Consider the following 23447-nt stretch of genomic DNA (forward strand, 5'->3'; position numbering starts at 1 on the left):
TATCAGCATTATTCACAATAGTCAGAAAGTGGTAACAACCCAAATGTCTATCAAAAGATGAATCAATAAACAAAATGTGGTATATCCACACAATGGAATAATACTCAGCCATTAAAAAAAATGAAATTCTAATACATGCCACAATATGAACTTTGAAAACATGTTATGTTAAAAAAAGACACCAGCACTGAAGGACAAATACTGCCTGATTCTATATAAAAAACCTAGAATAGACAAATACATGGAGACAGAAAGCAGAACAGAGATGACCAGGGGCTTGGAGACAGGGAATAAGTTGCTATTTAATAGATATAGAATCTCAGTCTGTGGAGATGGAAACATTCCAGAAATTGATAGTGGTAATGGTTACACAATATTGTGAATGTGCTTAATGCCACTGAACCACAAATTTTAAAACAGTTAAAACAGTAAATTTTACATTGTGTATATTTTATCACAATTTTAAAAATTTTAATGATAAGAAAAGGAAATTCCACAAAAAACTCAAGCTCAATGAGTTACATGAGTTCTGTCCAGATATTTTTTTTGTATAGTACTTGCAGTTTTATAGTACTCAGCAGTGGCCACAGGACTGGAAAAGGTCAGTTTTTATCCCAATCCCAAAGAAAGGCAATGACAAGGAATGCTCAAACTACCACACAATTGCACTCATCTCACACGCTAGCAAAGTAATGCTTAAAATTCTCCAAGCCAGGTTTCAACAGTACATGAACTGTGAACTTCCAGATGTTCAAGCTGGATTTAGAAAAGGTAGAGGAACCAGAGATCAAATTGTCAACATCCGTTTGATCATCAAAAAAGCAAGAGTTCCAGAAAAACATCTACTTCTGCTTTATTGACTACACCAAAGCCTTTGACTGTGTAGATCACAACAAACTGAAAATTCTTAAAGAGATGGGAATACCAGACCACCTGACCCATTTCCTGAGATATCTGTATGCAGGTCAAGAAGCAACAGTTAGAACTGGACATGGAACAACAGACTGGTTCCAAATTTGGAAAGGAGTATATCAAGGCTGTATATTGTCACCCTGCTTATTTAACTTATATGCAGAGTACATCACGTGAAATGCTAGGCTGGATGAAGCACAAGCTGGAATCAAGATTATCAGGAGAAATATCAATAACCTTAGATACACAGATGACACCACCCTTATGGCAGAAAGCTAAGAGGAACTAAAAAGCCTCTTGATGAAAGTGAAAGATGACAGTGAAAAAAGTTGGCTTAAAACTCAACATTCGGAAAACTAAGATCATGGCATCTGATCCCATCACTTCATGGCAAATAGATGGGGAAGCAATGGAAACAGTGAGAGAGTTTATTTTCTTGGGCTCCAAAATCACTGCAGATTGTGACTGCAGTCATGAAATTAAAAGATGCCTGATCCTTGGTAGAAAAGCTCTGACCAACCTAGACAGCATATTAAAAAGCAGAGACATTACTTTGCCAACAAAGGTCTGTCTAGTCAAAGCTATGGTTTTTCCATTAGTCATGTATGGATGTAAGAGTTGGATTATAAAAAAATCTGAGTGCCGAAGAATTGATGCTTTTGAACTGTGGTGTTGGAAAAGACTCTTGAGAGTCCCTTGGACTGCAAGAATATCAAACCAGTCCATCCTAAAGAAAATCAGTCCTGAACATTCATTGGAAGGACTGGTGCTGAAGTTGAAATTCTGATACTTTGGCCACCTGATGTGAAGAACTGACTCACTAGAAAAGACCCTGATGCTGGGAAAGATTGAAGGTGGGAGGAGAAGGGGAAGACAGAGGATGAGATGGCTGGATGGCATCACCGACTTGATGGACATGAGTTTGAGTAAGCTCCAAGAGTTGGTGATGGACAGGGAAGCCTGGAGTGCTGCAGGGCATGGGGTCAAAAAGAGTCGGGCATGACTGAGTGACTGAGCTCAACTCAACTCAACGTGTCATTTTATTTTTTAAATGCACATACAACAGTCTGTCATTATGTCATTTCATGGCTCTATCTGAATTCAGCACTTGTTCTTGAGCATCATTCTTTGCTTTCACCATCTTAGCAAGTTTCATATGTCATTTTGGTAGTCCTTTTTGTCATGTCAGATACTGCTTCTGCTATTTTTCCCCATCTTTCAGGTGTATTTACTACCCAGTAAATACATTTTCAAAGTTTGTTCCAAAAGCTTCTGTTCTTCTGTTGTCAAGACGTGAAATCTGCACGTGGATTTTCAAATTGTTCTGAAGGTGCTGACAGAACCTTCAGCACTTCAAGGTACTGACAATTTGAGGCTCCTCTCCATACAGTATGCCATCTTTTCGATGATGGCCAAGTGTTTAGAGACTCTTCTTTGCCAATGAAATCTTTGGTAGTTTTCTTGACTCCCAGAAGTAGAATACACATTCACGTAATTGGCAATAACTTCCCATCTTGACTTCGTCCCAGCAAGGAAGAGGCTCACAGATTTAATTAGCAATTGCAGATCAGTTCTCTTCTGACCATTTTTTACTGTCATTTCCACCTGCAACAGTTGATGTCTCTGCATTCTTAGATACTTGGCACATACTCAACTTCCTTTCTCTTCTACTTTGCTCGTTTTCTTCTATCTGTTTTGCCAGAGCGATCATTCCTATTTCTTTTGTAGGTGATGTGAGTTTCTCACTTAAGTACAGCAAGCTTGCAAGTTCAAGGGTATCGCCACGCTTTTCCACTTCTTCCATTACTTAGTCTTCATCTCATCATCGGAAATGTGATTCCAGGTCCTCCGTGAATTTTGCAGTTTTTGCTACCTTTCCCTTTTCTTATGGAGATATAGTTGACATATAACATTACATCAGGTGGCGCTAGTGGTAAAGAACCCACCTGCCAATACAGGAGACATAAAGAGACACGGGTCCCATCCCTGCGTTGGGAAGATCCCCTGGAGGGGGGCATGGCAACCCACTCCAGTATCCTTGCCTGGAGAATCCCACGGACAGAGGAGCCTGGTGGCCTATGGTCCACAGGGTTGCAAAGAGTTGCACGTGACTGAGCAACTTAGCATGCACACACAACATTATATTAGTTCCATGTGTAAAACATAATGATTTGATATTGCCTTTCCCTCTTAATGGCTTTTTTCCCTGGATATCTTTTTTCTTCTTTGCCAGTAATGCATTTTGACAAACTTCCTCTTCTTTCTCCTTAGTTACCCAAACAGCTCCTAATTGAGCTCATCTCTATTTTCTTTAGCTTCTTTCTTCTTCATTTTTCCTTCTGTTTTTCTTCTTGCATCACAGTTATATGCATTAGCAACTGACCTTCCATTCATTTCTTCTTTTTTCTTTGTGCCCTTGTTGCTCTGTTCTGCTTTTCAATCTCTCTCTTCTTATCATGACATTCTGCTTTTTTTCCCCTTCATTTAAATAAGAAAACTCTCTCCAAGAATAAAAATTATACCAGCAGGAATAAAATGCCTCTACAAAAAGGATGAATGCATATCATTAGGTTTACATTTTCTTTTTTACCACCTGGAATACATTTCAAACACTTGGGAAAACATTTAGAAGAAAGTATCCGTTGCTTCACTTCTAGAAGGAACTGAGTTATCAAAAGCAAGAACTATATTCTTAATTTCTCCTCTTTTCACTGAATCAGATATTTCATAAGCTCTATTTATGCAAGTGCAGTTGTCATTATCTCCTTCTTTAAATGGCTCACCAGCTCTTTGGGTACTGTTTTAAAACCGCTGCTTTACATGCTGCTTTCGTCTGTCTCTGTCCAAAAACTGCATAATGATTCTGGTACTTCCAGTCTTTGGGTTTAAGTGTTTTCAGGAAGAGAAACTACTCTAATTGCAATTCCTCATCTCCTGTTTCCTCTGACCCCTCTTCCTTGTCCTCTGGTTGAAAGGTCACAGTGTGGTGATGGCAGTGCTCAGGACCCACCCTGCGAGCACAGCAGTTCGTGTCCTAGGGGCGGGCATCGAGCGTCCTTTCTTGCTCTGCCTCCCAGTCTCAGCCTCCCACCTTAACTCTACAGAGCCCAGGATCAAGCACATGAAGAAAGCAAACCACTTCCAGTTGGAGACTTCCTGGTATGGTCATTTCTTTCAGACTTTCAAAATAACAGATTGCTTTGATTTTCTACTGACTCCTCCAGAGACTGGAAAAGATGGGAGTACTTTCTTTCTCTCCTTCAGTCATATTCATTCTGAAAACTTAGTGCCAGAAACACTGACAAGGATACTGTGAGAAAAAAAAATTTACAGGCTATCTCTCTCATGAGTATAGTTGCAAAAGGTCCTACAGAAAAGTGTAGCAAAGTGAATTTAAGAATGTCTTTAAAAAGATAATTACACCATAAGTTAGTTTACCCTAGGGATATCAGAATAGTTTCATTCTAGATAACTTAAAAATGTCATCTAAGCTATACTCCAATACTTTGGCCACCTGATGTAAAGAGCTGACTCATTTGAAAAGACCCTGATGCTGGGAAAGATTCAACGTGGGAGGAGAAGGGGACGACAGAGGATGAGATGGTTGGATGGTATCACTGACTCGATGGACATGAATTTGAGCAAGCTCCCGGAGTTGGTGATGGACAGGGAGGCCTGGTGTGCTGCAGTCCTTGGGGTTGCAAAGAGTTGGACATGACTGAGCAACTGAACTGAACTGAACTGAACCGAAGCCACTCTCTCAGTCCGCCCACCCTCTCCCTCCCACACTATGTCCACAAGTCTGTTCTGTCTGTGCTTCCATTGCTGCCCTGCAAATAGCTTCATTGGTACCATCTTTCTAGATTCCATACACATGTGTTAATATACAATATCCATCTTTCTCTTTCTAACTTGCTTCACTCTGTACGATAGGCTCTAGGTTCATCCCCCTCTTTAGGACTGACTCAAATACACAAGGAGCTCAATCCAGTGCTCTATGACAACCTAGAAGGGTGGGATCGGTTGGGAGATGGGAAGGAGGTTCACGAGGGAGGGGACATATGTATACCTGTGACCGATTGATGTTGATGTATGGCAGAAACCAGCACAATATTGTAAAGCAAATATCTTGCAATAAAAAATTTTTTTAAAATGTCATCTGTTAACAGATTAAGGAGAAAAATTTTATAACCTCCTCGATGAATAAGTGCATAAAAACTTTTTTCAAAACCCATTCATAACTTTTAATAATATCTCCTAGTAACCAAAATTAGGAGTAAAACTTCCTGGAATCTAATCAATGATGCACTAAAGCATCAAACCAAATGGGGAAATGTTAGAAGGATTTTCTTCCAAAAGAAGATCAGAATAAGATGCCAACTATCACAAGATCTACTTAAGGATGTATGACAGTCCCAGCCAATGAAAAAGGCAAGAAAATGAAATCTAACAGGGGATGGAATAAGAGGAGTGGTCAGAGCATACGTAAGAGTACACAAGAGGTGTTTGATACAGGCAGCCATGGAGAAGCTGAGGATTAAATGGTGCCCTACCAGGAGCACTAAACATAAAGGGAAGTGGATAATTTTAATGAAGTTCTTTTTATTTGCTCATGCTACTCTGTACAATACTTTTTCAAAGCTAGCATACTTTATCAATGAAAAAAGTAAACAAAATTGAGCCAGATGGTTAAAAGATTTAAGAAAATAAAAATACTTGTACAAACCTGAATTTTCTTTAGTACCACTGGTGTTTCCTGATCCCAAACATGATTAGTTCCCCCATCAGTAATATATGCTTTACATGCTGTCACCATTTGGTTGGTTACCTAAAATAAATATAAGTCCAAAATAACTATATATAGAGAAAGAAATAAAACAAGTTTTTTTAAAACATGCTGCTGCTAAGTCGTTTCAGTCGTGTCCGACTCTGTGCGACCCCATAGACGGCAGCCCACCAGGCTCCCCCGTCCCTGGGATTCTCCAGGCAAGAACACTGGAGTGGGTTGCCATTTCCTTCTCCAATGCATGAAAGTGAGGAGTGAAAGTGAAGTCGTTCAGTTGTGCCCGACTCTTAGCAACCCCATGGGCTGCAGCCTACCAGGCTCCTCCATCCATGGGATTTTCCAGGCAAGAGTACTGGAGTGAGGTGCCATTGCCTTCTCCAATGTGAGGTGACCCTTAGCTGTAACCCTGAACACTGAATTTGGAGCAACTCGTACAGCAGGCAACAGTGCCATATGCTGAAAGGATGAACCGATAAGCAGACCACGGCCTCGGAGAGCTGTGACCAAAGTAGCTACTGCACCCTCAAGAGGACAGATCAGAGAGAAAGCTACTCCCACTCCCTTCCAACAGTAGGTTATGCCCCTTACTCACAGGAGACAGACAAAATAAACAAAACCCAGAGGCAAATCAGGAATCTCAAATACAAAGATGGGCAGACAACCAAGAATCATCAAGCAACTGAAGAAAACAGACATGGTGACAGAAACATTAAATTCAACAAAGAGAGAAAATACAGAAAAGATATGCGTAAAATCTTTTTAAATGGCTTTAACTAAATTAGTTCGTGAAAAAGATATGAGAGGATTTTTACACCATGAAAAGGAAACAACAAAAAAACTTGGAAACTGAAATTTGCATTGACCAGTAATTGGGATATAAATGAAGAGGCAGTGAGTGAGCTGAAAGGTCAAAGGACAAAGATGGACCAAAAAGATCATAATTAAAAAATATAGATTTTAGATTCAAGAAAAGGGAATAAATTGTATAGGTGGATATAATCGGGAGTAAAGAGGAAAAGTTCCCCCAAAAGAAGAGAGACGACAGTCTTTTTGAAGTAAAATAAACTCAGCAAGTATGCTGCTGCTGCTGCTAAGTCGCTTCAGTCGTGTCCGACTCTGTGCGACCCCATAGACGGCAGCCCACCAAGCTCCCCCGTCCCTGGGATTCTCCAGGCAAGAACACTGGAGTGGGTTGCCATTTCCTTCTCCAATGCATGAAAGTGAAAAGTTAAAGTGAAATCGTTTAGTCGTGTCCGACTCTTAGTGACCCCATGGACTGCAGCCTACCAGGGTCCTCCATCCATGGGATTTTCCAGGCAAGAGTACTGGAGTGGGGTGCCATTGCCTTCTCCGTCAGCAAGTATAGAACAAGATAAATGTAAAAAGAGCATTACTTTGAAATTTTAGAAGTTCAAGAATAAAGGAAAAAATCCTAAAATCTTCCTATGAGAATAAAATAGGTTTCCTACAAAGGAAGAGCAGCAAGATACAACATAGAACACAATGGCATCTTCCAAGTTCCAGGAAAAAATTACATTGAACTTAAGAAACCCAAACTAACATTTGAGTGGTAGGACAAAATGAAGCAATTTTCAGACAGGCAGGAACTCAAGGGGCTCACCACAGAGACCCCCTCTGGAAGAATTACTTAAGAATTTTTTTCAGCAAAAGAAATACTAAATCCAAGACAAAGGAAGACGTGGAAATCACAACACAGATCCAAGAACCTAGCAATACTTAGATTTCAGTCTGAACACCTGTTGACTCATAATGTTGAAAAAAATAGCAACAATAACATGAAACTAGCATTCTCCATGTGGAACATGCAGCAAGGAGGAAGACAAGCAATGGAAAAGTCTCCTAAGGTTCTTGCCACGTTTGGGACATAGATAATGAATGATTAAACCTATCCTTTGATTTAAAAAACAAAGGTTGAAATGTGACTGTTCTGTTCTGCTTGAATTATTTACAAGTAAATTCTATTCATGTGTTTCTTGGATAATTTTTTCAATTATTTAAAACAATTAATCAAATGACACTACATGGTAAGATTTTACATAAACCACAGTGTACATAGAAGTAGCTAAGAAGCATTAGCAACAAAACACCCAACTTTTACCTCTTATGCAAAACTATTTGGAATAACTAAATTAGAAAATCATCAGATACATTTAAACAAGTCTTGGGCACTTACCTCTGACAAGCAGAAAAGTCCCCCTTCAATTAAGTACAACTGACTCCAGGCAACATCTTTCTTTTCTTGTCCACAAAGTACGAAAATCCAGAATTTCCCTTTTCCCTTCTCTGGCTCAAATGGAAAGCACTGCTAACTTTTTCACAGGGTTACATGTGTGGCTTCTTCCCTTGAAACTCACCTTGATAAACAATGAGGTCATTCTCTCAGAAGTATTATAGTACCTGGACACACTGTGAATCATTCTGATGGCATTTATCAAATTTTGTATCCCATGTGCCATGGAAACCTAAAATTGAAATATAGCAAGTGAATTCCACCATATGTTCATATTTTTAATAACCAGAAAGCTATAATATTCAAAACTCTAAACTTACATAAAATAGTGTAACATTTTACTCAATGCCAAGTGGTATCCTTGACAGGATACTGAAACAGAGACATCAGTTTTGACAAATGTGCCAAGGTAATGCAAGGTATTCACAGGAGAAATTAGGTGAAGAGAATTCTGTACTATCATTGCAACTTTTCTGTACATGTAAACTTCAGGTTTTATTTATGCAAATTTCCTGGCAGTTCAGTGGTTAAAGCTTGGCACTTCCACTGCAGGGGTCCTGGGTTTAATCCCTGGTTAGGGAACTAAGATGCTGCAAGCCATATGACATGGCCTTAAAAAAAAAATTGTGTTGTTGTTTAAAGAAAAGATTTTGTAAGTGAAAGTTATTTAAGGATTAACAGCTCAAGTTGTTCTTTTTAAAGATGAAAAAACTGATATCTTGATGGGTAAAATGACTAATGTATGGTTGAAAAGCTGGTTATTGGTTATTCGATTCAATTCGCCTATCAGCAAGCCTAGGAAGTGCTACCAAGTTCTAACAGTACTGACAGAATTCCAAATATAAGGAAACTATCCTGGAGGAGGTCAAGGCAGCGTGGGAAAGACGCAAACAAACAATGGAAACAAGTAGAATGGCATGGATCAAAGCAGAGCAAGTGCATCTGAGATATCAAACTACTGGTAACATATATTGAAAGGTTACTATGCACCAGGCACTAAGCAGAGAGCTTCACATATTATCTAGATTTATGCTGACAATGACCCTTTAGGGCAGGTTTGATTTCATCGGATCTAAAACATCACTGATTGTAAGACTGCACTGCTGCTTTAGGTGCTACTAAGAAAGGGGGAGAAAAAGCAAGAGAGTTCCAGAAAAACATTTACTTCTGCTTTATTGATTATACCAAAGCCTTTGTCTGTGTGGATCACAACAAACTGTGGAAAATTCTTAAAGAGACAGGAATACCAGACCACCTGACCTCACTCCTGAGAAATCTGCATGAGGGTCAAGAGACAGCAGTTAGAACTGGACATGGATCAACAGACTGGATCCAAATCAGGAAAGGAGTATGTCAAGGCTGTATATTGTCACCCTGTTTATTTAACTTATATGCAGATACATCATACAAAATGCCAGGCTTGATGAAGCACAAGCTGGAATCAAGATTGCCAGGAGAAATATCAATAACCTCAGATACACAGATGACACCACCCTTATGGCAGAAAGCAAAGAAGAACTAAAGAGCCTCTTGATGAAAGTGAAAGAGGAGAGTAAAAAAGCTGGCTTAAAACTCAACATTCAGAAAATTAAGATGATGGCATCCAGTCCCATCACTTCATGGCAAATATATGGGGAAACAATGGAAACAGTGTCAGACTTTATTCTTTTGGGCTCCAAAATCACTATAGATTGTGACTGCAGACGTGCAGTTAAAAGATGCTTGCTCCTTGGAAGAAAAGCTATGACCAACCTAGACAGCATATTAAAAAGCAGAGACATTACTTTGCCGACAAAGGTCCATCTAGTCAAAGCTATGGTTTTTCCACTAGTCATGTATGGACCTGAGAGTTGGACCATAAAGAAAGCTGAGCGCCAAAGAAATTATGCTTTTGAACTGTGGTGTTGCAGAAGACATCAAACCAGTCAATCTTAAAGGAAATCAGTTCTGAATATTCATTGGAAGGACAGAAAGTCCAATATGTTGGCCACCTGATGCAAAGAACTGACTCATTGGAAAAGACCCTGATGCTGGGAAAGATTGAAGGCGGAAGGAGACGGGGATGATAGAGGGTGAGATGGTTGGATAGCATCACCAACTTGATGGACACAAGTTTGAGTAAGCTCCAGGAGTTGGTGATGGACAGGGAAGCCTGGCATGCTGCAGTCCACAGGGTCACAAAGAGTCGGACACAACTGAGCGACTGAACTGAACTGAAGAAAGCGGGGTGGGATGCTCAAGACAGGGAGTCTAACTCCCACAAAAAACTAAGCCACCAAACTATGCATGAAATTAACAAGCCATGAAGAAAGATAGGAGCAAAGCCTACGTGTCCCAATCCTGCTCTTTGGGAGGAGATGGAAAATAAACTCTTCTGAGATTTTGTACCACAAGCTGGTGCTCACTCACTGCCATCTGAATTCACACCAACAGTACCCAAACCAAAACATACACTACCCTCCCAGGAAAGAACTAATAATCTCAGATGGTGTCATGTTCACAATGATTCATAAAACTTGACTGACTATAAAATGTACTCTGAGTACATTGAATGTGAAATGTGAAAATGTGAAAAAATGAGTCAGAATCTATAAAGTATTAACTATTCCCATTTTGCAAATGAGAAAACAGAAATGTGGAGAAGTACCTTGTCCAAGTCCCACAGCTGTAATATAAGCATAGCTATGTGCCTGAGATTTTGAGATCCTGTCTTTAACCTTGATGCAAATCACTATGGAAGAACAGATAAGGTCAGTGGTATTCCTGACCTCTAGTAGTTTGCCTTTTAATTGCTAGGACAATTTAAAATATATAAAAAGATTTTTTTAATGGTGGTGGAATAAATAAAACCAGGAAAAACAACCACTGATGAGGGTACTACATGTCATAGGTATGAGGTGTAACCATGACATCAGTTCAGTTCAGTCGCTCAGTCGTGTCTGATTCTGTGACCCCATCAACCGCAGCACACCAGGCCTCCCTGTCTATCACCAACTCCCAGAGTCCAGTCAACTCCATGTCCATTGAGTCAGTGGTGCCATCCAACCATCTCATCCTCTGTCGTCCCCTTCTCCTCCTGCCCTCAATCTTTCCCAGCATCAGGGTCTTTTCAAATGAGTCAGCTCTTCGCATCAGGTGGCCAAAGTATTGGAGTTTCAGCTTCAACATCAGTCCTTCCAATGAACACCCAGGATTGATCTCCTTTAGGATGGACTGGTTGGATCTCCTTGCAGTCCAAGGGACTCTCAAGAGTCTTCTCCAACACCACAGTTCAAAAGCATCAAGACATAATTAAATCAATTTTATGTGGCTTATGAAAATTAATATCATCACTTTTCATATTATATCGTTATCTGTAGATCAACAAGATTCTAATGAAAATATGCCTAGAATTCCTTCCACCCTCAATAAGGCAACCTTATAAAGAATGGAAAAGGCCTAGGGATTATATCAAATGGGCCCACCAGGAAAATGCCCTTTAAGCATTATTATTTATAATAATAGCTCATGGGTGCACAGTTCTTGACTATACATAGAGTTTAGACATTTTATATATATATAATAGATAAGAGTAGATACGCCTATAGCACAATACCAGGATGAAAACATGAAACAAAATTCATAAAATTTTATCAACAAGAAATAGAAGCATATTCATCCACTTTTCCTGCTCAACGGGCAGTTACAAACTTAACAGCAACTGCTTTTAATGAGAATAAAGAAAATGAAGGGGAAAAAAAGAATTTTTAAAACCACAGAAATGGCTTATGAGGGGGAAGAAATTATAAGACCTAATACTGATAGTACTTCACTAATTTTAAAAGATAATGTTCAAAATATTCCTGCATCAAAGAATGTCAGAAGCTCAATAATAACAAAATAACAATAATAATGAAGTACATCCATGGCTAGAGCAACTTAACAAAGCTTTTTTTCTCTATTTTATACAATTTCCATATGATCTTATGTGTGAATGTGAAGGGTGGGTCACCAGTCTGCTTAACATTTCTACTCTTGGGTAGAATTAAATCATTTGAATGTCATTATCAATGATTAAGGAAAACAACAAAAAAAAATGGAATAAACTGAGAAATAACATCAGCCCTCATCCTCACTGAACAAAGTTTTTAAAATTACTAGGATGAAAAGAAATAAAACCAAAACTAAATGACTTGAAAATATATAGTTTTAAACAAGTCTTTTGAATCATGATGTTGAAATTCAGATCAGATCAGTTGCTCAGTCGTGTCCGACTCTTTGCGACCCCATGAATCGCAGCACGCCAGGCCTCCCTGCCCATCACCAACTCCTGCAGTTCACTCAGACTCATGTCCATCGAGTCAGTGATGCCATCCAGCCATCTCATCCTCTGCCGTCCCCTTCTCCTCTTGCCCCCAATCCCTCCCAGCATCAGAGTCTTTTCCAATGAGTCAACTCTTCGCATGAGGTGGCCAAAGTACTGGAGTTTCAGCTTTAGCATCATTCCTTCCAAAGAAATCCCAGGCCTGATCTCCTTCAGAGTGGACTGGTTGGATCTCCTTGCAGTCCAAGGGACTCTCAAGAGTCTTCTCCAACACCACAGTTCAAAAGCATCAATTCTTCGGCGCTCAGCCTTCTTCACAGTCCAACTCTCACATCCATACGTGACCACAGGAAAAACCATAGCCTTGACTAGATGAACCTTTGCTGGCAAAGTAATGTCTCTGCTTTTGAATATGCTATCTAGGCTGCTCATAACTTTCCTTCCAACTCTGAAGTCTTGGTAACAATAAAAAGCATTGTCATTTTCTTCCAAGTTTACTTTTTATAGTGAAAAGTTTTAAATATATAGAAAAGTACACAGAACATTATAATATTCATATATATTCTCTTTCAGCATGCTTATTATTTTATTTTTATATGATTTTTAAAGAATATATATTCTTTTATTATGTTGAGGTACATTCCTACCATACCCAATTTATTGAGAATTTTTATAGTATTTTGTCAAATGCTTTTTCTGCATCTATTGATAATCACATGATTTTTATCTTTCATTCTGCTAACATGAGGTATCACATTTATTGACTGGCATATGTTGAACCATCTGTGCATTCCAGAAATAAATCCCCCTTGGTCATAGTGTGTGATTCTTTTAATGTGCTGTGGAATTTGGCTTGCTATTGTTTTGTTGAGAATTTTTACATCTATCTTCATCAGGGATATTGACCTGTAATTTTTTTTTTTGAGGTATCCTTATCTGGCTTTCAGAGAAGGCAATGGCACCCCACTCCAGTACTCTTGCCTGCAAAATCCCATGGATGGAGGAGCGTGGTAGGCTGTAGTCCATGGGGTCGCTAAGAGTTGGACACGACTGAGCGACTTCACTTTCACTTTTCACTTTCATGCATTGGAGAAGGAAATGGCAACCCACTCCAGTGTTCTTGCCTAGAGAATCCCAGGGACGGGGGAGCCTGGTGGGCTGCCGTCTATGGGGTCACACAGAGTCGGAGACGACTGAAATGACTTAGCAGCAGTAGCAGTATCTGGCTTTGGTATTATTGGGGTAATGCTGATAGAGCACCCTCTCTTGCTCACTCTAGGGTAAGCGAGTTGTTCTGTGCATATTGTGATGTGAAATAGAAATGGACCCTCTCTAGTCAGTCTCCCCTTCAGAAGAGACCACATTCCCAACCCACAGCTTCTCTGCAGCCTCATGAGTGACCTTGAAGCAGAGGCATTCAGCTACGTTGTGCAATTCCTGACCTGCAAAAACTGTGATATAATAAACGCTTTTTCTTTTAAGTCACTCAGTTCTGGTAACTTGTTATAAGCAATGAACAATTAATATATTTGTCTTGCTCAACATACAAACGAGGTCATAGTTATGATAATACCACATATTTAAATGTGGGTTAAAATAATAAATATAGTTTATGATTCATTACAGATATATAATAGGAAAGGACATCTTTTAAATAATTTTTCTGCGGTATACATTTTTCCCAATATACACATATTGATTTTAAACATGCTAATTTTTAAAATTTATTGATTTTTAATTGGAGGATAATTGCTTTACCATATTGTACTGTTTCTGCCGTACATCAACATGTATCAGCCCTAGGCAAACATATGTCTCCTCCGTTTTGTGCCTCCCTCCCATCTCCCACCCCATCCTACCCTTCTAGGTCATCACAGAGCACTGGGTTTGAGCTCCCAGTGTCTGTCATACTGCAAACTCCCACCAACTATCTATTTTACATATGGTAATGTATATGTTTCAAAGCTACTCTCTCAGTTCATCCCACCCTCTCCTTCCTCCACAGTGAACACAATAATTTTTAAAACTACACTTTAAAAAGTATACTTACTAGATCATAGTTATAGAGAGGTTGACATACTTTTTCTAGAGTGTACAAATATCTGACATTATCTTTTGATTCATTAGCTGTATCTGTGATTCTTGCATCCAAATCACGCCAATTCTAAGAAAAGAAAGTTTGAGTCCTGTGAAACATCCAAATATACCACTAAGGTCTATCTATGTGCCAAGATTTAGCCAAGAAATTCAAGCTGTCTTCCCTGGCCATACATATACTAAGACAGTAGATATTTGAATGTGATTAACATACCTTTTTCTCCTGTTATTTAAGACTTATAGTTACTGTAAATATCTTAAGTGACTTAAGTCTCATTACTTTTGTAATTAATATTCTGTCTATAGGCTTCAACCACACGTGCTTTTACCTGGAGTACTTTTCTAGGTTAGTTATTTGTGACATTACATTATTCTGAGTCTTCAAGAAAGGGTCAAATTATTAAAAGAACACATTATTCCAAGAAAGTATCTGTATCAGCAAAGTGAACTTCTCATATTCAGTAATAATGTACAGAGATGCTCATGGACCATGGTGAATTACCTCATTCAGTATACATAACAAGTGATAAACAGCCATAGTAATAAAGAACTATCAGAATCAGTACAAACTAATACTATCTTATCTACAAACTAATATCTGAATTTTTTTTTTTTACTTTACAATATTGTATTGGTTTTGCCATACATCAACATGAATCCGCCATGGGTGTACACGTGTTCCCCATCCTGAACCCCCCTACCACTTCCCTCCCCGTACCATTTCAATGAGAGAAAGATATAAGCCAACGTTTCTCAGGAGAACAAATGCAAGGAGCCAGTAAACTTTAAAAGATACTCAACTTCACTATTAACAAGCAAAAGCCAAAATATGACTAGCATTTTCTACATGTCAGACTGGCAAAAAAAAAAAAAATTAACTGATAATAAATACTAACAAAGTTGTAGAGTATATACCCCAGGAAAATACTTGATTGTAGGCACATAGAAGCTTTAACTGTATTAATGTCTGTGAACATATAAAAAAGGAACAAATTTCCTCAAAAAGTTAAACACAGAGCTAGGGTTTGACCCAGAAATCCCACTCTTAGGCATATACAAGAAAATGTCGACACAAGAACCTGTATAAAAATGTTCACAGCAGCATTGTTCATAATAGCCAAAAAGAAGAAACAATGCAAATATTTATAAACTGATAAATTGTGATATTTATCTATAATGGATAATTCAACTGTGAAAAAGAATAAGTACTGATACATGCTAAAACATGGATAAACCTTGAAAACATTAAGCCAAGTGAAAGACACCAGTAACAAAGCACCACATACTATATGATTCCATTTATATGAAATGTCCAATCTACAAATCTACAGAGATAAAAAGTGGACTGGTGGTTACTTAGGACTGGCGTGAGGGGAAAGAGACAGGTAGAGACAGAAAGTGATAGCTAAAAGGTACAGGGGTTTCTTTTTGAAGTGATGAAAATATTCTAAAATTGATGATTGCACAATTCTATGATTACACTAAAAGCCACTGAATTTTGCTCCTTAGATGGAAGAGATGAACAGCATGTGAATTTTACCTTGAGATTGTTGGGGGAAAAAAAAGAAACCATTTCACTGTCTAAAAACAGGAAAATGATTAGCTAGAACCTGGTGCATTAATGTTCTGGAAAACTACACAGCTTGATCTGACAGGCATAACTCTCCAAGATATGCTACTAGGGGAAGAGGGAGTTAAAGAAAAACAGAGTATGACACTGTGTAATTTTTAAAAATTAGAGACACAAAACAAGTGTGTGTGTGTGTGTGTGTGTGTGTGTGTATGTATTAGGAAGAAACAGAAAAGAACCTGGAAAGAATCAAGCCAAACTTAATACATATGACCTCCTGGAAAGAAGGTAGAATAGTCGGGTGAGATGTATGGTAGAGGACATTTTTGCTTTTGACTTTCTTGCAGTTCTCTATTTCAATGAGCTGGTAATGATTTACAGTTTCAAAAACAATTTAAAAATAAATGACAATCACCCTATACTAGTATTATCAAAATTGGTATGTGAAATAAAATAAATGATAATCACCCTATACTAGTATTATCAAAATTGGTATGTGGAATTTTGAGAAATACATCTTCACTTCTATACTTCCTTTTCCTCTTCTGGAAGTAATTATGGTATATGAGAAAGCCTTACTCCAAGTTTAGCACTTCTAAATACTCGGTGCCAAGTATATGATGCAAAGAAGCAATGCAAGAAGGCAATTTTCCAGTTGTCTGTTTTGAAGTATACCTAGCTTTACAACACAAGGCCTTTTACCTTTAAGAGTTTGGAGTGTGCAACATTAAGCACATTTATAACAGCCTTACAACTTGGTCCTTTAATCTGTTCAATGATATAATTGAATTTGGCTGACATGCGTTTCCAGTGTTCCAATTCAGTGAGTGGACCCGAGTCATCAGCTTCTTTTCTCATCTGCTCACTCTCAATAAGTACCTGGAATCAAAAAAGTTCACAGCTTAGACATGTTACTTTCTTCTTTTAAAATCTCATTATTTGAACTGCTCACTCTCAATAAGTACCTGGAATCAAAAAAGTTCACAGCTTAGACATGTTACTTTCTTCTTTTAAAATCTCATTATTTGAACTTTTAAAAAAAAAGTTAAAAGTATAAATGACAGTCAACACTGAATAATATTGAGAACTCTTAGTAAACTAAGACTAGAAGAGAATATCTTTACCATGATAATGAGTATCTACCAAAAATCTACAGCAAACATCATACTTAAAAATGAAATTTTAGAAAATACCACTTTGAAACCAAGGACAAGACAATTTCGTCACTATCACCACCCACTTCTATTCAACCTGGACATGGAGATCACAGGACAATATAAGGAAAGTAAACAAAGGTACAAGAATTGTAAATAAAAAACAAAAATGGCATAATCACAGATGGAATGGTTGGCCACATTTTAAAAACTCAAGAATATATAAAGACAGACTTTTATAACTAATAAAAGTGAACAATTCAGTAAGGTTTTGGCTGTATGTATTTAAATATTAGTGTAATTTCTTTACAAGCCATCTAGCAATCTAAAAATGTAATTTCTAAAATGACAGCATATGCTACAATAAATAGTAACAACATTAAGATATCTAGAGTTTAACAAAAGATGTACAAGATCTTTTTGGAGAAAATTAGAAAATTTACTTTCAGCGCACAAAATAAATAAATAAATGGAGAAATATACCATGTTCATGGATTGGGAAATTCAGTAATACAAAAATGGCAATTTTCTCTAAATTAATGTATACATTCAATGAAATTTCCAATCAAAATCTCAACAAGGCTTTTTTTCATGATACCTAACAAACTAGTCTTAAAATTAATTTGAAAGAGCATTTAACCAGAAATAATCAATGCAATTTTGAACAAAAACACTGAAAGGGAATTAGCATACTAAACGCTGATTTAGTAAAAAGCAACAGAAATTAATGCAGTTATGATATGAATGCAAAAATCAAATAAGTAGACCAATGGGACAGATAAAAGAGTCCAGACACTTGATACATAATACAAATTTGTTAGCAAAGAATGGACTACCAAGTACAGTTTTGGGACAACTGGCTAACTATATGGAAAAGACAAAATTAGATTCCTACTTCGCATTATGCATGCATGTGTGCTAAGTCGCTTCCTTCATGTCCAACTCTTTGCGATCCTATGGAGCGTAGCCCACCAGGCCCCTGGATTCTCCAGGCAGGAACATGGAATAGGATGCCATGCCCTCCTCCAGGGAATCTTCCCCAGGGATCGTTCCCACATCTCCTGCAGCTCCTACATCACACGCAGATTCTTTACCATCGAGCCACTGGGGAAGCCCTTACATTATACACGGATACAAATAATTCCAGATACATTAAAACGTAAATGGTTAAAACAAAATGGCAAAACCTTTAAAGAAAATATAGAAGATGGGGGTAAAACTATAAAGAAAGACATGGAATGGAATATCATAACTGTCAAGAAAATGGTAACCACTGGAAGAAAAAGAAGTTAAAATTGGGAAGAGAAATGCATGGAGATTGCAAGGTGCGGATAATGCTCTATTTCTTAACTTGTGCAAAAGTTACACAGGTGTTCATTTTACAATAATTTATCTTATTAATTTTTAGTATTATTCATTTGTTACTCATTTTTGTATATTTCAACATTTAAAATAAATAATTTAGGAGACTATCTTCACAACACGAGAGTACAAAAGTGTTTCCTAAACACAAAAAGCACAAAGCTTCTTGTCACTGGAGGTAGCTAAATTGAGGCTAGATTGCCATTTGTATCTCACATACATCCATTAAAATGTAAAACTTCTACATGACTAAAGACACCAATACCAACTGAAAATTCAGGACACAATAGGGAGCAACAAAAGATGAACAGCAGGAAAACATTATTCAAACTCTCAACAATTCAGTAAGACCTCATCAAGCAATCTGAAAGAAAACTAGGTAAAGGATAAAAACAGCCAATTCAACAAGGAGAGATCTAAATATCCATTAAGCATGCACAACCTCAGGACTTCCCTGGCGGTCCAGGGGTTAAAATACCACTCTTTCTAGAGAATAGACTTATGGACATGGGGAGAAGGGAGGCGAGGGTGAGGTGTATGGAAAGAGCAACATGGAAACTCACTTTACCATATGTAAAATAGATAACCAACAGGAATTTGCTGTATGGCTCAGGAAATTCAAACAGGGCCTCTGTATCAACCTAGAGGGGTGGGATGGGGCGAGAGATGGGAGGGAGGTTCAAAAAGGAGGAGATATATGTATACCTATGGCTGATTCATGTTGAGGTTTGACAGAAAACAGCAAAATTCTGTAAAGCAATTATCCTTCGATAAAAAATAAATCAATTAAAAAAAAAAAAACAAAAAACCTCCACTCTGAGTGCAGAGGCTGAGGACTATGATCCCACATGTCACACACAAATTAAAAAAAAAAAAAAAAAAAAGGACAGCCTCAACAGTGTTCAGGGTAATGTAAAATAAATCAAAATACAATTTCACACCCAACATACTGACAACCATTAAAAATCTGACATTCTTAGTGTAATGGAAGATTTGAAGACATGGAAACTCTCATTTACTTATGTAAAAAACTCTCATTTACTTATGTAAAAACCCCACCCCTCTAGGTTGATACAGAGGCCCTGTTTGAATTTCCTGAGCCATACAGCAAATTCCTGTTTGGAAGGCTTTGCAGTTAGTAACCAATAAAAGACTGATATAGTACTTCTCTCAGTCATCCCCTGGGAAACTCTTGAACAAGTGCAAACAAGACTTCAACAAAGATATTCAATGAAGATGTATCGACATTATTATTGTTTGTAATAGGACAAAAACGTAGAAACAACTAACATTTTTAGAAAATGGATGACATCACTGAGTTCAGTTCAGTTCAGTCGCTCAGTTGTGTCCTACTGTTTGCAACCCCATGGACTTCAGCATGCCAGGCCTCCCTGTCCATCACCAAATCCCCGTGTTTACCCAAACCCATGTCCACTGAGTCGGTGATACCATCCAACTATCTCATCCTTTGTCATCCCCTTCTCTTCCTGCCTTCAATCTTTCCCAGCATGAGGATCTTTTCAAATGAGTCAGTTCTTCACATCAGGTGGCCAAACTATTAGAGTTTCAGCTTCAACATCAGTCCTTTCAATGAATATTCAGGATGATCTCCTTTAGGATGAACAAGTTGGATCTCCATGCAGCCCAAGGGACTCTCAAGAGTCTTCTCCAACACCACAGTTCAATTCTTCAGCGCTCAGCTTTCTTTATAACCCAACTCTCACATCCATACGTGACTAATGGAAAAACCATAGCCTTGACTATCCGGACCTTTGTCAGCAAAGTAATGTCTCTGTTTTTTAATATGCTGTCTAGGTTAATCAGAGCTTTCTTCCAAGGAGCAAGCGTCTTTTAATTGCATGACTGCAGTCACAATCTGCAGTGATTTTGGAGCCCAAAATAAAGTCTGCCACTGTTTCCATTGTTTCTCCATCTATTTGCCGTGAAGTGATGGGACCAGAGGTCATGATCTTCGTTTTCTGAATGTTGAGCTTTCACTCAACATTTTCACTCTCCTCTTTCACTTTCATCAAGAAGCTCTTTAGTTCTTCACTTTCTGCTATAAGGGTGGTGTCATCTGCATATCTGAGGTTATTGATATTTCTCCCAGTAATCTTTGATTCCAGCTTGTGCTTCATCCAGCCTAGCATTTCTCATGATATACTCTGCATTTAAGTTAAATAAGCAGGGTGACAATATACAGCCTTGACGTATTCCTTTCCCAATTTGGAACGAGACTGTTGTTCCATGTCCAGTTCTAACTGTTGCTTCCTGACCTGCACACAGATTTCTCAAGAGGCAAGTCAGTGGTCTGGTATTCCCATCTCTTGAAGAATTTTCCACAGTTTATTGTGATCCACACAGTCAAAGGCTTTGACATAATCAATAAAGCAGAAGTAGATGTTTTTCTGGAATTCTCTTGCTTTTTCAATGATCCAACAGATCACTGAAGATATTAAGATATCTTATGATATCAGAAACAGAATATATTAAGAAGAGGTGGCAAGAATACACAGAACTATACAAAAAAAGGTCTTCATAACCCAGATAACCATGATGGTGTGATCACTCACCTAGAGCCAGACATTCTGGAATGTGAAGTCAAGTGGGCCTTATGAAGCATCACTATGAACAAAGCTAGTGGAGGTGATGGAACTCCAGTTGAGCTATTTCAAATTCTAAAGGTTGATGCTGTGAAAGTGCTGCACTCAATATGCCAGCAAATTTGGAAAACTCAGCAGTGGCCACGGGACTGGAAAAGGTCAGTTTTCATTCTAATCTTAAAGAAAGGCAATGCCAAAGAATGTTCAAACTACCACACAGTTGCACTCATCTCACATGCTAGCAAAGTAATGCTCAACATTCTCCAAGCCAGGCTTCAACAGTATGTGAACTGTGAACTTGCAGATGTTCAAGCTGAATTTAGAAAAGGCAAAGGAATAAGAGATTAAATTGCCAACATCCATTGGATCATCAAAAAAGCAATAGAGTTCCAGAAAACCATCTACATCTGCTTATGTTAGGTCCTTACCATTTTCGTCCTTTATCCTTACCATTTTCATCCTTTATCCTGCCCATCCCTGCATGAGATGTTCCTTTGATATTTCCTATTTTCCTAAAGAGATCTCTAGCCTTTCCCATTCTATTGCTTTCCTCTACTTCTTTGCATTATTCATTTTAAAAGGCCTTCTTATCTCTCCTTGCTATTCTCTGGAACTCTGCATTCAGTTGGGTATATCTTTGCCTTTCTCCTTTGTCTTTAGCATCTCTTCTTTCCTCAGATATCTGTAAAGTTCCTCAGACAACTACTTTGCCTTCTTGCATTTCTTTTCCTTTGAGATAGTTTGGTCCCTGCCTCCAAAATCATCTCAAAGACACTGTACAACATTATGAACCTCCATCCATAGTTCTTCAGGAACTCTATCAGGTCTAATTCCTTGAATCTATTCATCACTTCCACTGTATAATCATAAGGGATTTAGAACATACCTGAATGACATAGATGTTTTCCCTATTTTCTTCAATTTAAGCCTGAATTTTGCAATAAGGAGGTCATGTTTTGAGCTACAGTCAGCTGCTGATCTTACTTTTGCTAACTGTAGAGAGCTTCTCCATCTTTGGCTGCAAAGGGCAATCAATCTGATCTTGGTATTGACCATCTGGTGATGTCTATGTGTAGAATCATCTCTTGTGTTGTTGGAAGAGGGCATTTGCAATGACCAGTGCATTCTCTTGGCAAAAATGTTAGCCTTTGCCCTGCTTCATTTTGTACTCCAAAGCCAAACTTGCCTGTTATTCTGGTATCTCTTGACTTCCTACATTTGCATTCCAATCCCCTATGATGAAAAAGACATCTCTTTTTATTTTTATTTTTTTGGTGTTAGCTCTAGGTTTTGTAGGTCTTCCTAGAACTGTTCAACTTCATCTTTTTTGACATCAGTGGTTGGGGCATAGACCTGGATTACTGTGATGTTGAATGGTTTGCCTTGGAAATGAACTAAGATCATTCTGTCATTTTCGAGACTGTACTCAAGTACTGCATTCTATAATTGACTATGAAGGCTACTCCATTTCTTCTAAGGGATTCTTGCCCACAGTAATAGATATAATGGTCATCTGAATTAAATTCTCCCATTCCCATCCATTATAGTTCACTGATTCCTAAGATGTTGATATTCAGCCTTACTATCTCCTGCTTGACCATGTCCAATTTACCTTGATTCGTGGACCTAACCAGCTTCCTATGCAATACTGTTCTTTACAGCATCTAACTTTACTTTCACCACCAGACATGTCCCCAGCCAAGCATCATTCCGGCTTTGGCCCAGCTACTTCATTCTTACTGGAGCTATTCGTAATTGCCCTCCACTCTTCACCATGGTAGCATATTGAACACCTGCCAAGCTGGGGGACTCATCTTGCAGCATTGTATCTTTTTGCCTTTTCATACTGTCCCTAGGGGTCTCCAGGCAAGAATGCTATTGAAGTGCTGTACTCAGCATGTCAGTAAATTTGAAAAACTCAACAGTAGCCACAGGACTGGAAAAGGTCAGTTTTCATTCCAATCCCAAAGAAGAGCAAGTTCTTTATATATTGTGGATACTAACTCTTTGTTACACATGTGGATAATATTTTTCTCCCAGAAAGCTAATTATCTTTTAATGTTGCTTACAGTGATTTCTGCCATATAGATATTACTTTAATTTTTTTATGTAGTCAAATATGTCAGGTTTTTATTTCATGGCTTTTGGATTTTCCATCTGTCTTAATTAGATATTAATATAGCCCTACATTATGTTCTGATTTATCTATAGTTTTTGTTCTACTTTTCACATTACTCTTCAAAGGCTGGATTTGTTCACAGCATGTTTTTGAGATTCATTCATCTTGTTGCATGTATCTCTTCTTTTAGTTTTAGCGATGATCCATCCTGAATTAATTTTTGTGTATGACAAGAGGTCGGGTTTATTTTAGATGTAATTTTTTAATATTTATTTATATATTGGCTGTGC

The 23447-nt window shown here is 38.1% G+C and overlaps 1 protein-coding gene and 1 pseudogene across 2 annotated transcripts in view; both read right to left on the reverse strand.

The window, feature by feature from the left end:
* The window catches only part of DNAH8 (dynein axonemal heavy chain 8), a 319103-nt gene that overhangs the window by 285761 nt on the left and 9895 nt on the right, over positions 1-23447 (reverse strand). For both annotated transcript variants that reach the window (XM_070361456.1, XM_070361457.1), the window contains exons 7-10: positions 16622-16798; positions 14303-14416; positions 8074-8181; positions 5639-5740 (exon numbers count right to left, since the gene is read on the reverse strand). In XM_070361456.1, coding sequence (XP_070217557.1) covers positions 5639-5740; positions 8074-8181; positions 14303-14416; positions 16622-16798 — 501 coding nt within the window. The remainder of the gene's footprint in view (positions 1-5638; positions 5741-8073; positions 8182-14302; positions 14417-16621; positions 16799-23447) is intronic.
* Positions 1991-4858, reverse strand: LOC138985095 (dnaJ homolog subfamily C member 2-like; annotated as a pseudogene).

Source organism: Bos mutus, chromosome 23 (assembly GCF_027580195.1).
Source record: "Bos mutus isolate GX-2022 chromosome 23, NWIPB_WYAK_1.1, whole genome shotgun sequence".
Lineage (NCBI taxonomy): Eukaryota > Metazoa > Chordata > Mammalia > Artiodactyla > Bovidae > Bos > Bos mutus.